Consider the following 14,277-nt stretch of genomic DNA (forward strand, 5'->3'; position numbering starts at 1 on the left):
AGTACACAATTATCTACCGAGTTCCAAGTCAGCTGGGTTTAAGGATTATCATTAATCATTTTCTTTAACCAATGTTTGCAATTAACTAACAGGTCTTAAAAGCCTTGTCAAAGACACTTGTTTAATGAATATAAAAATTTCCCCCCTCTTGCTTTAGACCTACTAAGTAAAATTACAGGCTACACAACCTATTTATTGTAAGAAATTCAAGAAGTTCCCACAATTAGATTTTACATATACAGCTTAAGTTCATTTCTGATAGTAATCATCTTTGTTATTCTGCAATTGGCTTAATAAATGTAAGAGTTTTATAATACATCTTGAAATATATTAGTGATTTGAGACAGGAAACAAAGTAATTTCCCAATTTCCGCTTGGAATAGAATTATGAGTCTGAGTTTAATTTATATTTTAAAGTTTTATAGTGAACTACATCACCACATTTTCCTAGCATTCTACATGGTGGAAAGCCATTACTGAAACAAATATTTGTGAAATCTGGAAACTGGGATTAACATACCTGTAGTTAAAGGAAGGTGAATGACAGTTTTTAAACATGTCAAAGTATACCAAAAGGATGACAAAGTTGCTCCTGACAGTAACAGAAGTAGGATAAGTTTCAGCATTCCTCTGATAAAATCGGCAAACCTATAACATAAACCATAATTTTAAAATCATTCATACAATCTGTGATTAAAAAAGTATACATTAGCTAAATATACATTAGCTAAAGTGCTAGATAGAATTATTAAAACAGTGATTTCTGATGTAGTAGTTTGTTCTAGAAAGGTATCAACAGACACAAAGATGTATTACAATATATATCATAATTTTGAACTACTGAGTCTTAGGTATACAGGTCTATGCTTTGTTTTATGTTTATTTTATTCTTGCCTGAGAAAAATATTTTAGGATGTGAAACAATTTGCAGAATAATGGAAATTAACCCTTTCCCCTCCAATTAATGAGGCATTATAAATGAATAGAATAGAATAGAATAGAATAGAATAGAATAGAATAGAATAGAATAGAATAGAATAGAATAGAATAGAATAGAACAGAACAGAACAGAACAGAACAGAACAGAACAGAATAGAATTCTTTATTGGCCAAGTGTGATTAGACACACAAGGAATTTGTCAGTGCATATGCTCTCGGTGTACATAAAAGAAAAGGTACATTCGTCAAGAATCATAAGGTACAACACTTAAAGATAGTCATAGGGAACAAATAAGCAATCAAATCTATTAGAAAACAATCAATATAAATCTTAAGGATACCAGCAATAAGGTTACAGTCATACAGTCATAAGTGGGAGGAGATGGGTGATAGGAATGATGAGAAAACTAATAGTAATAGTAATACAGACTTAGTAACTAGTTTGACAGTGTTGAGGGAATTATTTGTTTAGCAGAGTGATGGCGTTCGAGAAAAAACTGTTCTTGTGTCTAGTTGTTCTGGTGTGCAGTGCTCTATAGTGTCGTTTTGAGGGTAGGAGTTGAAACAGTTTATGTCCAGGATGTGAGGGGTCTGTAAATATTTTCACAGCCCTCTTTTTGACTCATGCAGTATATAGGTCCTCAATGGAAGGCAGGTTGGTAGTAATTGTTTTTTCTGCAATTCAACATCATCTTGAGCTGAGTATTTCTGCCAAGTTCAATGGGCTGGGCTGGATATAAAGTTTGATCTCAAAAGTATTGGCATACCCATTTCCACATTTTCACACACTTTTATAGAAACTTTTGAGTTATTTCAGCCATTTATTCTGGATTACTCTAATGGGCTGATTAAAAATGACTACTGATTTAAGACCACTGCCCCAAAAAGGGATAACCAATTTAAATTTATTGGAATAACATGCAAACTGGTGATATGTCAGAGAAGAACAGTGAGAACATAATATAAAATTATTTAAATGAATGAATCACATTATAATGAAATGCTTAATGAATCACAACAGAATAAAATTATTAATCAAATAAAACAATTGAAACAAAATTTCCACAACTAGTTAGGAAATAATAAATGGTGAATCGGGAACTATTGAAGGAATAATGAATACTAATATAAATCAAGAAAAAGGCATATTAAAATTAAACTTTTGCTAACTTCAATTTTTAATCAGAATGTTTTGCCTTTCAATCTTATTGAGATATAATAAAGGCTAGGGTTAAAAAGAATTCAGGATCATATTTAGTGGCATCAGAAAGAAATATAGTAGTTGCCTCCTCTTTAACATTAGCATTTTTATAGACAATTGTATCTTTTAATGAAAGAGGCATCTCATGACTAAGCTGGCTATTAAGTTTCTGATGTCAGTCCTGAATATCAGTTATTATTTTTCCCTAGGATATATATTTGGTTGTTGTTTATGTGCTGACCTTTCAAAATTGATATTAAATTCATAGATAGTTAGATGAAAGCATTAACTAACTCCTTGCTTCTTTCTTTCTTACTGTGAAGCCTCTGGACTTCACAGTCGATAATCTTATTGATATATGAAAATATAAATGGAATGGTTTTAATTTCCCTTTAATCATGAAAAAAGTGCAGAAGCACTATCTGCTCAAGATTTTAAATTATTTCTCCTAAAGTGTCATATACTTGTGATTTATTGTTCATCAGATCTTTCCATGAATTAAAGCACATTGCAACTTCATATTGTGGCTGAGTAGAGAGAAGCCCAATAAATATTTTTGAAAGCTAGTTCAGGTTCTGGCTGGGTCCTTAACCAAGATGGTCTGAATCCTTTAAAGACATGTTAGTTCAAGCCATGTCCCGCAGCAATCCTTTCTAGTGCAAAGGTAGCCCAGCTCAATCATCATTGGGCTCAGATTCTGTCTTCCAAATAGATCTGAACTCTCCATCACACTCTTAAAGCATAAAAGTGACTCAGGTTTTATTTGTCCAACATTTATTAAGCCCCTTGTTCATATAGCTGCAGAAAATGGCTAGACGCACAAAGTTAACATTTCCTGAGCTGAAAAGGGACAGCGTTCTGACTTTGTGCCACTTGGAGGGCATAGGATCTTTGAGTTTGGGAGCTAAAGGACATAAGACAATTTATCAGCTTGCATTAATTTACCAGCTTGCATTTTAATGAATTGTTTGTATTGATTTTTATAGATACTTTAATTTTACATATTGTAAGCCTCTTAGTGTCATATGAGTAAGTCGTACACACTGGGTGATATCTAAGCCCAGTGAATCTCTCTCAGACCTATATGCTGTTGTAGGCGAAGGGGGAGAGGAGAGTACCACATTTAAGGTTTCTGAATGAAAAGTAGGATACAAATTAAATAAACTACCTGGGAATAAATAAAGACTATATGAACCCAAAACTGACCTAGCTAGCTGACCTAGCTAGCCATTCTGGTTGAGAATTCTGGGAATTAAGATCCCAGCTTTTAAGCACAGCTTTTATGTGTAAAGTCAATGTCTTTTTGTTAACATTATGCACAGAGAAATACTTCCTTAATTATCAGACAACATTGGCACTAATAATTGCCATTTCAGACCAAGTCTTGCATTCCAACTGAGGCTAATAATAAGCCCCAAGAAACAGCATTCTGCTCTTTTTTTCTATCTAGCAACTAACATTCAGAAAAATTGGTCCAATTCTAATTTATTCTCCACTCACACACTTTATCACGTCTGCTATTCGTTTCTTCCCCTCCTTTTTTCTTTCCAACAAATTGCAATATAGCCCTTGACCTTGAGCTTCCACTGAGAAGGCAGTTCAATTCCTACTACAGGACACCAAGGAGCATATTGCTGTCACCCCTTTAATTTGGACCAGTATTTCATGAACTAAAAACGTCACTTTGTATGCATCCTTTAGTTCACAATTTAATTAAATCTTTAAACTCCTCTCCTTATTGCTATAGATATCACCCTATGTTGCAAAGTTGCTGCATTTTGACTTTGCTGTAGTTTAATGCTGAAGGAAATGTTGAGCTATGAAGGATGAAACTTGAAAAATAACTCTGGCCATTATGAAATATGACAAGAAAAATGCCATGAGGGGAAAAGAATCAGGTTGATTTTGCAATGCTGTGCAATTTAAGTTAAAAAAAAAAGGTGTCACTTTCCAAAGTTTTTTTTCTTTCCTTCCCCAACCCAAATTAGCTTTGTTTCATACTGAATAAGAAAAGCATACAATATCCATCAGCCACCTAAAATATCTAAGGCTTTTCAACCATAAACATCCCATATAAATTATCTCAAATTTCTGGTCTGGAGTTAGGAGAGTGGCATAAATCTCATGTGGAGGAAGGCACCATATACCACTGGTAACAAAATAATGAAATTTGAAAGCTCATTTTCCAACTCCGCTTTCCTTTGACAGGCATAATTTTGTACCACAGGCACAAACGTTTCTATTAGATGCAGAGATTGCTTGACATCCAAATGATAGCTTCAGCGCCACCCAAGTGGAAAGAGGTTTAAATGTAGTGTCCTTTATAGATTGCATTTAGCCAGTAAATAATGCTCACCAGGTGAGTGAAATTATATTGCAATTTATTGCAATGGGTGGCCGAAGGACTGGGACTGAGTTACAGTGTAGGATGGAATAAATCTCCACTAGAAGTTGTAAAAGGAAATTCCAGAGCTACTAAGCAAATTAGCAACTAGTGCAGGGGTATAAAACTTGTGGCCCACATGGTGGATGCGTCACACGCTGCCCATGCCCACCCCTGGTTTAGCAAAGGGGAGAAAAGTCGGGCTACGTCATGCGATGCCATGACGCTGTGAGTTTGACACCCCTGAACTAGTGGAATAAAACAAAACAAAGGCTCCAGACTTAAATCTTTAGAAAATATATCAAGCTGCCTTCAAGTCACAGGACCATCACAGAAATCCATGAGCCTGTTTGACCTGACAAAAATCATTACCTAATTTTCCTAATTACAACTTTCAGCAGATGATAGTCAGCAAAGACACTGATTTAATTTTATACAGATAAATTGCTGAATAGGTCTAAGGAAAGGGAGTCATTCATCAACAGAGATAAATTGCTACTCTTGTTGCATTCAAAATTCTGTGCTTGAAGGTTTTGTAATTTTTCAGTCAGAAAGAGATATTTGGCAAGAGGCTGTTAGCTTTATATTAAAAGCAGAAAAAGTTTGAAGTGCTGGAGTCAACAAAAATGTACGCATTGCTATGGAATTGGAAACCATTTGTTAGCAGATAAAAAAGACTTTAACAGATATTCTGCTACTAAAACTGAGCTACATGTTTGAGTAATTAATTTCTCTCAAAAGGTCAAAATTTACATAAAACTCCGTTGGCAAACCTGCAGAGGAGTCATCATAAAGCTAAAAAAGAATGGCCACCCATTACAATATACCAGCAAGAGAAAAAACTATCCTTTGTATAAAAGATCCCATAACGCGGTAGAAGAAAAATCAATGTGATACAAGACTTTGCTGACTTAAACAGATAAGAGGCTCCCCATATTTATAGTTGTAATTCTATGCCCTTGTTTCCATTTCCTTGAGAGTGTTTTATCAAAGAGATTTGCTCTCTAACAACCAGATATCTCATTTAGCAAATCTAAATAAGCACTTTTAGATATTTTTTAGATATTTATATGTTCAAGTATAGCACTGCAATCTTAACAATGAAAGAAGTAATTTTCTAAAATAAGGTAATTGATTTTTTTTTTGAAAAAGTATAGCATCCAAGTCTATTAGTCATATCCAACAGCCAACTATATTAGTTGTATTTTGATAGGAGAACTATCCAATGCTTCCAATAATATGGATTATCTTGACCCGACGTTTTAAAGATATCTGCAAGTTGTTAAAACCATAATCAGAAGCTTTAAAATTCCAGTTGTCATTGTATGTGGAGGAGCAAAAGCATGAGGGATTGAGTCTCACTGTACTGTACACTCAATCCTTGTTATCCACAGGGGTTACATCTTGAAAACCCCCAGACGAGCATTGTTGGAGTAAGGCCCCATGGAAAAAACCCCCAACAGTACAGTTTTTCTGCATATCTGTAGGGCTTACACTTTATCACCAAATCTGACATAAACATGATGTCAGATTTGGTGGTAAAGTATATGCTCCACAGATGTGCAGAAAAACACATCTATTTAGCTATAATGTATTTTGATTACTTTAGTAAGAATTCTAATCCATAAACTAAGACTGGCTACTCCCAACCAACCTTAAACATAAAGCTTTTAAAAAATCCCATGTTGCAATTATTGCTATATAAGCACCAGGAATGCACGCGATAATACTTTTAATTTTAAAATAGGCAAATGCATTTAAATGGATTTTAAAGACATGTCGAAAGCGATCGTTTTTCAAGCAAAGTGTGCAGTTCCTCATGGCTAATTTATTCAAGGCTTCAGGCCAACAGAGGCCGCGACTGAAAGAAGCAGTGCCTTTTCTTTGAAAATGCCACTGTCATTCCTTCAAGCCCAATGGAAAGATGAAAGGAAATTATATAAAGGAAATTCAGAATTCAGTCTAGCCATCCATCAGCAGGACAACTCTTCGAAAAAAAACAACTCAATGGTACCCAACTTGGTTAGGCTGGAAAAAACTAACCAAGTAAAGAGAGAGAGAGAGAGAGAGAGAGAGAGAGAGAGAGAGAGAGAGAGAGAGGGAGAGACTGAATCTGAAAATCAGTCATATTCCGTTTAGGATTGAGGAGAAAAACAATCCAGAATAAAATTCTTCCCAGACATTTTGGTGGGATAGTTGTTTGAGATAATCCCTGATTATTGCTGATTCCTCCTCCTAGTTTCTGACACAGAGCAGTCCATAAGAACTCACCCTGTGCATCGAAAGGCACACATATACAGAAACACAGAGATGTGCTCTACAAGGGAAAGTGGAATTTCTCTTCCCTCTCTCTTTCACATAAACAAACTTTTTAGTTTGCTACATAAAAGAAAACAAAAGTGCTTCTTATGGCCAGTGCTGATAAGAGGCCTGGAAAACATTCTAGAAACTCTGATCTGCATAATTTCCATAACTTGTTTTCTTTAACACAGAGGAGCTAACATGGCAGAGAGGTATATAAATCTTTCTTTTACTCCTTATTTTTACTTTTAAAGTTCTTTCTCTTGCAACAAGCTTTCTCACATACAGACGACACCAAAGAATGGACAAATAGCTCTTGAAACTGATGTGAATTTTCAGGCGGCTTTGGAAATTAGGCTCAAGGTCATATGAAATTAGAGGGTTGTGTGAGTTTTTCATACCATAGATCTTAAAGGAGTTTTGTTGACAAAGAGAGAGGAAAAAAAACCCTCCTTGATATACTTGTTATGCAGTATAACAAGAATTATAGCCTAGAAAAGATTATGTTAATCATATGATATAATGAGGCACTTTAAAATTATGTCCCTGTAAACAATATCACAGCCATCAAATCAAATCAATTCATTTGAATCAAATCAATTCATTGGAACCACATGTTTACACTTAATTTATTTACAGCGTTCCTGTTTCATGTTCCCAATACAAAAGAATGTGCAAGTGGCTTAAAACCATAAACTAAAACAATAACAAAATAAATACTGAATCATTACTTTGAAAGTTTATCAATCTGGAGAAAAAATCTGATCAAAGTTTGATGAAAAAGGATGAAGAAGCAAGAATCAGAAAGAAACAAAGATGAAAGGTACTGACTAGCTATTAAAAGCACAGGAAAATGAAATGCTTAAAAAAATATGTATTTATTTAATTTATGCTGCCTTTATTTATTTATTTTTGTCAACTCAAGTCATCATATACCTACCATACCCAATGCTATCACTTATTTTTATTTTAATTTAGTTTAGTTTTGATGCTTAAACAGTAGGCCTTTCTAAAGATAGTTCCTGGGTAGACTTCTGAAAATAATCTCAAAAGAAAGGCACGTACAAAAAACTACCAAGAGCTTAAAATTATTTCTGTGTTATCAGATATGCAACAAATATATAATGCTACAAAATGCTGATTTATGAAATTTCACAGCTCAGTAGGTTTCATCATATTCAGTTCTAACACAATGAATGCAAACTAGCGATGATTTTTTTTTTGTGACGATGAACTTAAAAGGAAAGGGGAAGCTGAAGTCATAAAATGGGAAGGACCACATTAACTAGTATAGGCAGGGCTTGTTTTTTTCATGTGACTTTGGAGAGGTTTTTTTAAAAAAATTATTTGTGATATACCCATTTTCAAACTTATTCCATCGCTTTAAAGTTGTGATGGAAAACCATGGTAGCAGCTTTCAGCTTTTATGTTTGAGGACAACACCATGTAGCAAAAAGCAGGCTGCAGTTGGCTACCCATAAGCTAAGCTATACATTTATGTGAGTGACACTGAATCATATATAAGCATTTTTTTTGCCATTTCACTCCTCTTTTGGGGTAAGAAAAAGAGCCAGCAAGCCCACATTTAATTACTCCTTCCCATTATATCCAGATCAGTAACTACAATTAATAGTTTCCAAATAAAATAAGATCCACAAGCTAAATTTAAATCATAGTTTAAAGCTGCATTATTATCATAGCCATCTTGGAATAATTACTCATAGTTTCTGATTTGGAAGGAAAGAGAAGGTATGGTTAAATGAACATTTCTAACTGGCTTACTCTTGTGAAATTTTATTTTTTTTATTTTTTATTTTATTGAATTTGTATACCGCCCTACTCCCGAAGGACTCAGGGCGGTGAACAGCCATAGAATAAAACATATAAATACAAAATTTAAAATAAAATAAAACGAATTAAATAATTTGGCTGAACAAATTTAAAACCCCAATAATTTAAAACCAAATTTAAAATTTCCATTTAAAAAGGGGAAAGACTTAGGTCAGGCCAGCTTGATGAAATAAGAAAGTCTTGAGCGCGTGATGGAAGGTACGCAGATCCGGGATCCTCCGTATCTCCGGGGGGAGCTCGTTCCAGATAGTAGGTACCCCCCCAGAGAAGGCTCTCCCCCTGGGGGCCGCCAGTTGACATTGTTTGGCCGACAGCACCCGGAGGAGCCCCTCTCTATGGGAGCGTACTGGTCGGTGGGAGGCTATTGGTGATAGCAGGCGGTCCCGTAAATAACCAGGTCCTAAGCCATGGAATGCTCTAAAGGTGATAACCAAAACCTTGAAGCACACTCGGAAGACCACCGGGAGCCAGTGCAGCTCGTGCAGGAGAGGTGTTACATGGGAGCGTCACGTCGTTCCCGTCACCACCCGTGCGGCCGCACTCTGCGCCAGTTGGAGCCTCCGAGTGCTCCTCAAGGGGAGCCCCATGTAGAGAGTGTTACAATAGTCCAGACGGGAGGAATGCAGGAAAAAGTTCCATGTGGGCATATACAACTTATGTGGTTTATTCAGCCATGGATTTCATCATTTGATTATAATTATATATTATTTAGAATATTAAGTATATTAATTCCTTTTTGCATGAAAGTTCATTAAACTGAACAATTTATATGACTAATATAATTTGGGAATACTATGATAGTTGTAACAAGTCAATATAACATCCTCTACTTCTAAACATCTTTTGTATTAAGCGCTTTCATGTTGCGGTATTCAGAAGTTCACAACTCACACACAGCCAGTGGCTTATATTAATGGAAATACAACAAGACTTTCACAAGATGTTGAAATAATTCACTATAACATTCAAACCAGCCCCATAATATCCAATTTTCTGAAAGAATCAATCACAACTGAAGATGAAAGCAAACATGAGCAAAATACCCACAGTTCCTTCCTTACTTCATCTAAGTATTTTTTTCACCTTTGGATGGAGTGGATAGAGATTAGTTGTCAAATACAATAATACACCCTGCGTAGTTTGATGACTGAACGAATGGGATTTTCAGCATTCATGGACTTTAAAAAAATAAAATAAACCAGGCAAATTACTACTCTAGATAGAAGATGAACATATTTCTAATCTATAGAAAATGATTTGTTCTTTTTACAATTGTCATGGAAGAGAGGAAATGATTTCAGGAGGTATTATTTTAGTATAACTAAAACACAATTTCACTAAAGAAAAATAAGAGAGAGAAAAAAAGCTTACCTTGCTAGTGCTATGCCAACAACACAGCCACCTACAATGGACCAAAATCCAATCCAACCTGCATCCACCTGGGAAAAAAAGAAGATAAAGAAATGCAATGTTGTTTCTAGCAACACAGAAGGTAATTGGTTGATATTTGCTATATATATATAACTATTTTGGAGTATAGCTCTGAAAGTAAATTTCTATTTGGCTATTGATTGACATTATCATTTAATTTGCCTAATCTCTTTTTAAACCATCTAAGGAAGCAGATATTCCTTCTCGAGACCCTCAGGACTGTTTTCTCAAAATCCTCTTGAGAAAGCAAATACAAATCAGCACACTCGGTGTATGAGATGTATTTTTTATAGGTTGATTTCAGTTGGACCAGAGGCATCCACAAGGGAAAGGAGGAATCTGTCCATTTCATATGTGCATTGTGACATTGCATGCACATACAAAGGGGCAGAACTTACATTTGAAGGATGTGACACTGTCACAGAAGACTTCTGGGAGCTTTTGGAACATTGTCACTGGTCTGATCAAGTGACTCCTAAGGTCCGAAACAAAAATTGAGAATGAAAAGAAGATGATCAACCATGACAGAGTTAGACTAGGTCAGGGGTCAGCAATCTGCAGCTCTGGAGCCGCATGCGGCTCTTTGGGCCCTCTGCTGTGGCTCCCTGTCAGGTGATCCCACCACTGGTTGGCCCTGCCCCTCACCCTCCCCTCCCAGTTACTCCTCGCCTGGCCTGAGAAGGTAAGGGCGATGGCGGGGATGGAGAAGTGGCCAGGGCAGAGACAGAGAGATACAGAGAGAGGGGGAGAGAGGGAGACATAGAGAGATAAAAAGGGGGCGGAGGGAGGGAGGGAAGGGAGAGAGAGATATGTCAAAAGGATTTTGTGGTTCCCAGTGTTTTTTAACAACTGGTTCTCTGCCCTAATGACCGGCTGGGTAGGCGTGGCTAGTGGGGGGTCATATGACTGATGGAAGTGAGTGACATTGAGTTGGCCATGCCCACCCAGGTTTTGTGATTCCTGGTGTTTTCTTTTCTCTGGGAAAAAGGGCCAAATGGCTCTGAGTATTTAAGGTTGCAGAACCCTGGACTAGGCCTTAGGTAAAGTTTGAAAAGCAATGAGGTTCTAGTAATTGAAAGGAGATAGGAGAACATTCAGTAGAGACTTTGGAGAAGTATATAATCTTTTTCTATCCACATCTCTCGAGAAACTTGAAATAAATAGGCCTGGTTTAGTTGTATGTGAAGGTAGCTTATGAAAAAGTCTTGGGTAAACTTTATGTGGTATTCCTCTAATGAAACAAACTATAAAGCTACTCTAATTATTTTTTTTCTTTCCCTTCATGCTAATGGGAAAACTTTTGGTTTTTCAAATTTATACTTGTGAACTAGCAATAAAATTTGAAATTACTACCTCTCTCCTCAAGGCCAACAAATTAAGGTTCAGGCTTTTCCCAAAGTTGAATTTTCAGATATGAAGCAGCTCAATTAAGTTCAGGTTCTACAATGCCACTTTCAATCTCATAGAATATCAGTCATTCTGCTTGTTATTTTAATTTTAAATCACAAAACCAAACTTTTGTCAGCAAACCATAAAGAAATATACACACACAGACACACACATGTGCACCTACTTGGCTTATGTGAGCTGGAGTTAATATCAAATCAAGAACACCAGACCATCCTGAGAAAACCCCCAGTGGTATTGCATAGGCGAGAGCAATCATCAAAAACCGGGGATTGCTAGAAAGTAAAAGAAAAAAATACAAACAGGTTTGTCAACAGTATAACAGATCAAATTTCATTGCAAATACTTTCCTCCTCCTATGAATCCTCAAGGACCCAACAGGTACTAAATTGGGCAGCAAAAAGTTACAGTTGGTGAAATTTTGCTTAATTTATTTGGAGTTATGATGCAACAATCATATTTAAATAATGTTCTTTTTCTAGCATCACTGAGTGATATATATAGATTTTCCTGGAGGCTACATGCGGATGGTACAGCATTGTAACAGGCAATTTAGTCTAAATTATCTTTGGCTCACTTCAGGAACATGACTGTGTACAATTAAAGCATATCTGCTGAGGCAAAACCAATTAATACAATATTTTGATGTTTTACTTAATTTTGCTGTTGTCAGGCTCTTGTTTTCAGTTATTGTGTTTGAAAAGGATTAACCACATTTCAGAGATATGATTTGTAAAATATGTTTCTCCTTCATACTTTGAGTTCAGCTTCTGTTCTGTTTCATGGTCGAGAGAATTTACATTGGCTTTTTACTGAACTATCTGAATACTACCACATGTAGAAACGAGAACCAGTCCAGTAACTAATAAAAGCTTTGCATTCAAACATTTTTCAGTTTCATTTACTGCTTATATGACATATATATCCCAGTTTTTTAAGTATGCATCGGTCTGAACAACAAATGAAGAATATACTCCTGCCTGCTGCTCCATTTGTATTCCCTCTCAGAGGTTCTGCCTTACAATCACTCATGAAAGTCTTCAACTTACGACCATAATTGAGCCCAAAACTTATATTGCTAAGTGAGACTTTTGTTAAGTGAATTTTGTCTCATTTTACCACCTTTCTTGCCACAGTTGTTAAGTAAATCACTGTAGTTGTTAAGTTAGCAATTGTTAAGTGAATCTGGCTTCCCCATTGACTTTGCTTGTTAGAAGGCTATAAAAGGTGATCACATGACTCCAGGGCATTGCAACTGTCATAAATATGAACCAGTTGCCAAGTATTTGAATATTGATAATGTGACCATGGAATTGCTGCAATGATTATAAGTGTGAAAAATGGTCATATATTACTTTTTCAGTAACTGTGAATGGTTATTAAACAAACTGTTGTTAAGTCATGAACTATCTGTATGGACTGCGATATAGTCGGGCGATAGTATCAGGTAGCATATTGCTCTTCTTCTTCTTCACTTCACCCAGGGGTGAAATCTAGCAGGTTCTGACAGGTTCTAGAGAACTGGTAGTGGAAATTTTGAGCAGTTCGGAGAACCGGTAGTGGAAATTTTGAGTAGTTAGGAGAATTGGAAAATACCACCTCTGGCTGGCCCCAGAGTGGGGAGGGAATGTGGATTTTGAAGTATCCTTCCCCTGGAGTGAGGAAGGAATGGGGATTTGCAGTATCCTTCCCTTGCCATGTCCACCAAGCCACACCATGCCCACCAAACCACGCCCACAGAATCGGTAGTAAAAAAATTTGGATTTCACCACTGACTTCACCCTCCTATATTGTTTGTTTATTTGTGTCAGAAGCATCACAATTAAAATAAGGCATACTACACGACATAAAATATAAAATGCAAAATTAAAATATTAATTTTAAGGTTAAATAGATTTTGCCCAGAAACTAGCAACATGAATTGTGTTCTGTCTCACTGCCATGAGGCCCTCTAGTGTACACTGGAGGACCTCATGGACAATCCAGAAGCACAAGCACCCCTCCTATAAATTCATAGCTTATAAGCACACTGTTGGGAGGGGGCTTGTCCTAAAGGACAAACTGGTTGAGGATCCGAGCTGAAGTTCCAAGTAATTATCCATATGTATATCTGTGGCCTTCCAGGCAGAGCAAAGATTTTATTTATTGGTTCGATTTATATGCTGCCCTTCTCCGGAGACTCAGGGCGGCTTACAATGCGTTAAGCAACAGCCTTCATACTTTTGTATATACCTGCTTAGTAGGACTGTCGGGCCCCCCTAAGCGGTATTCTTTTTTATACAAAGTCAGCTTATTGCCCCACAATCCGGGTCCTCATTTAACCTACCTCAAAAGGATGGAAGGCGGAGTCAACCTTGAGCCTGGTGAGATTTGAACTTGCAGTAATTGCAGGCAGCTGGTGCTACTTTAACAGCACTTAGTCAGCTGTGCCACCCAAGGCTCTTATACTAAGATATACTATATCACAACTTATTAATAACCTGGGTAACATAGAGAGAACAAATGTATAAAGAGACTGCACAGAGATAAACTAAGCTTCCCCTCTGTAATCTGATTTCAACATGTGATTTTAATGGTTGCACAAAATAACCCCACACCCTATTGTTCCCTCTATTTGGATATGGTGCCAAATTTGACAATCAGCATTTTATATGAGACACTCATAAGCCACAAATATTTCATCCATTTGATATATAAAGTGAGCCAACATTCATCATGCTACAAGGAAATGAAGGAAAAATATGTAGATAATTTGATTTCTATA

General features: G+C 36.3%; 1 protein-coding gene across 2 annotated transcripts in view; it reads right to left on the reverse strand.

The window, feature by feature from the left end:
* The window catches only part of SLC49A4 (solute carrier family 49 member 4), an 85,464-nt gene that overhangs the window by 18,411 nt on the left and 52,776 nt on the right, over positions 1-14,277 (reverse strand). For both annotated transcript variants that reach the window (XM_070957088.1, XM_070957087.1), the window contains 3 exons: positions 11,680-11,788; positions 10,047-10,114; positions 521-648 (listed from right to left, as the gene is read on the reverse strand). In XM_070957088.1, the coding sequence (XP_070813189.1) occupies positions 521-648; positions 10,047-10,114; positions 11,680-11,788 (305 nt within the window). The remainder of the gene's footprint in view (positions 1-520; positions 649-10,046; positions 10,115-11,679; positions 11,789-14,277) is intronic.

Source organism: Pituophis catenifer, unplaced genomic scaffold (genome assembly GCF_029215685.1).
Source record: "Pituophis catenifer annectens isolate HBS135680 unplaced genomic scaffold, rPitCat1.0.hap2 SCAF_1, whole genome shotgun sequence".
NCBI classification, from domain to species: Eukaryota; Metazoa; Chordata; class Lepidosauria; order Squamata; family Colubridae; genus Pituophis; species Pituophis catenifer.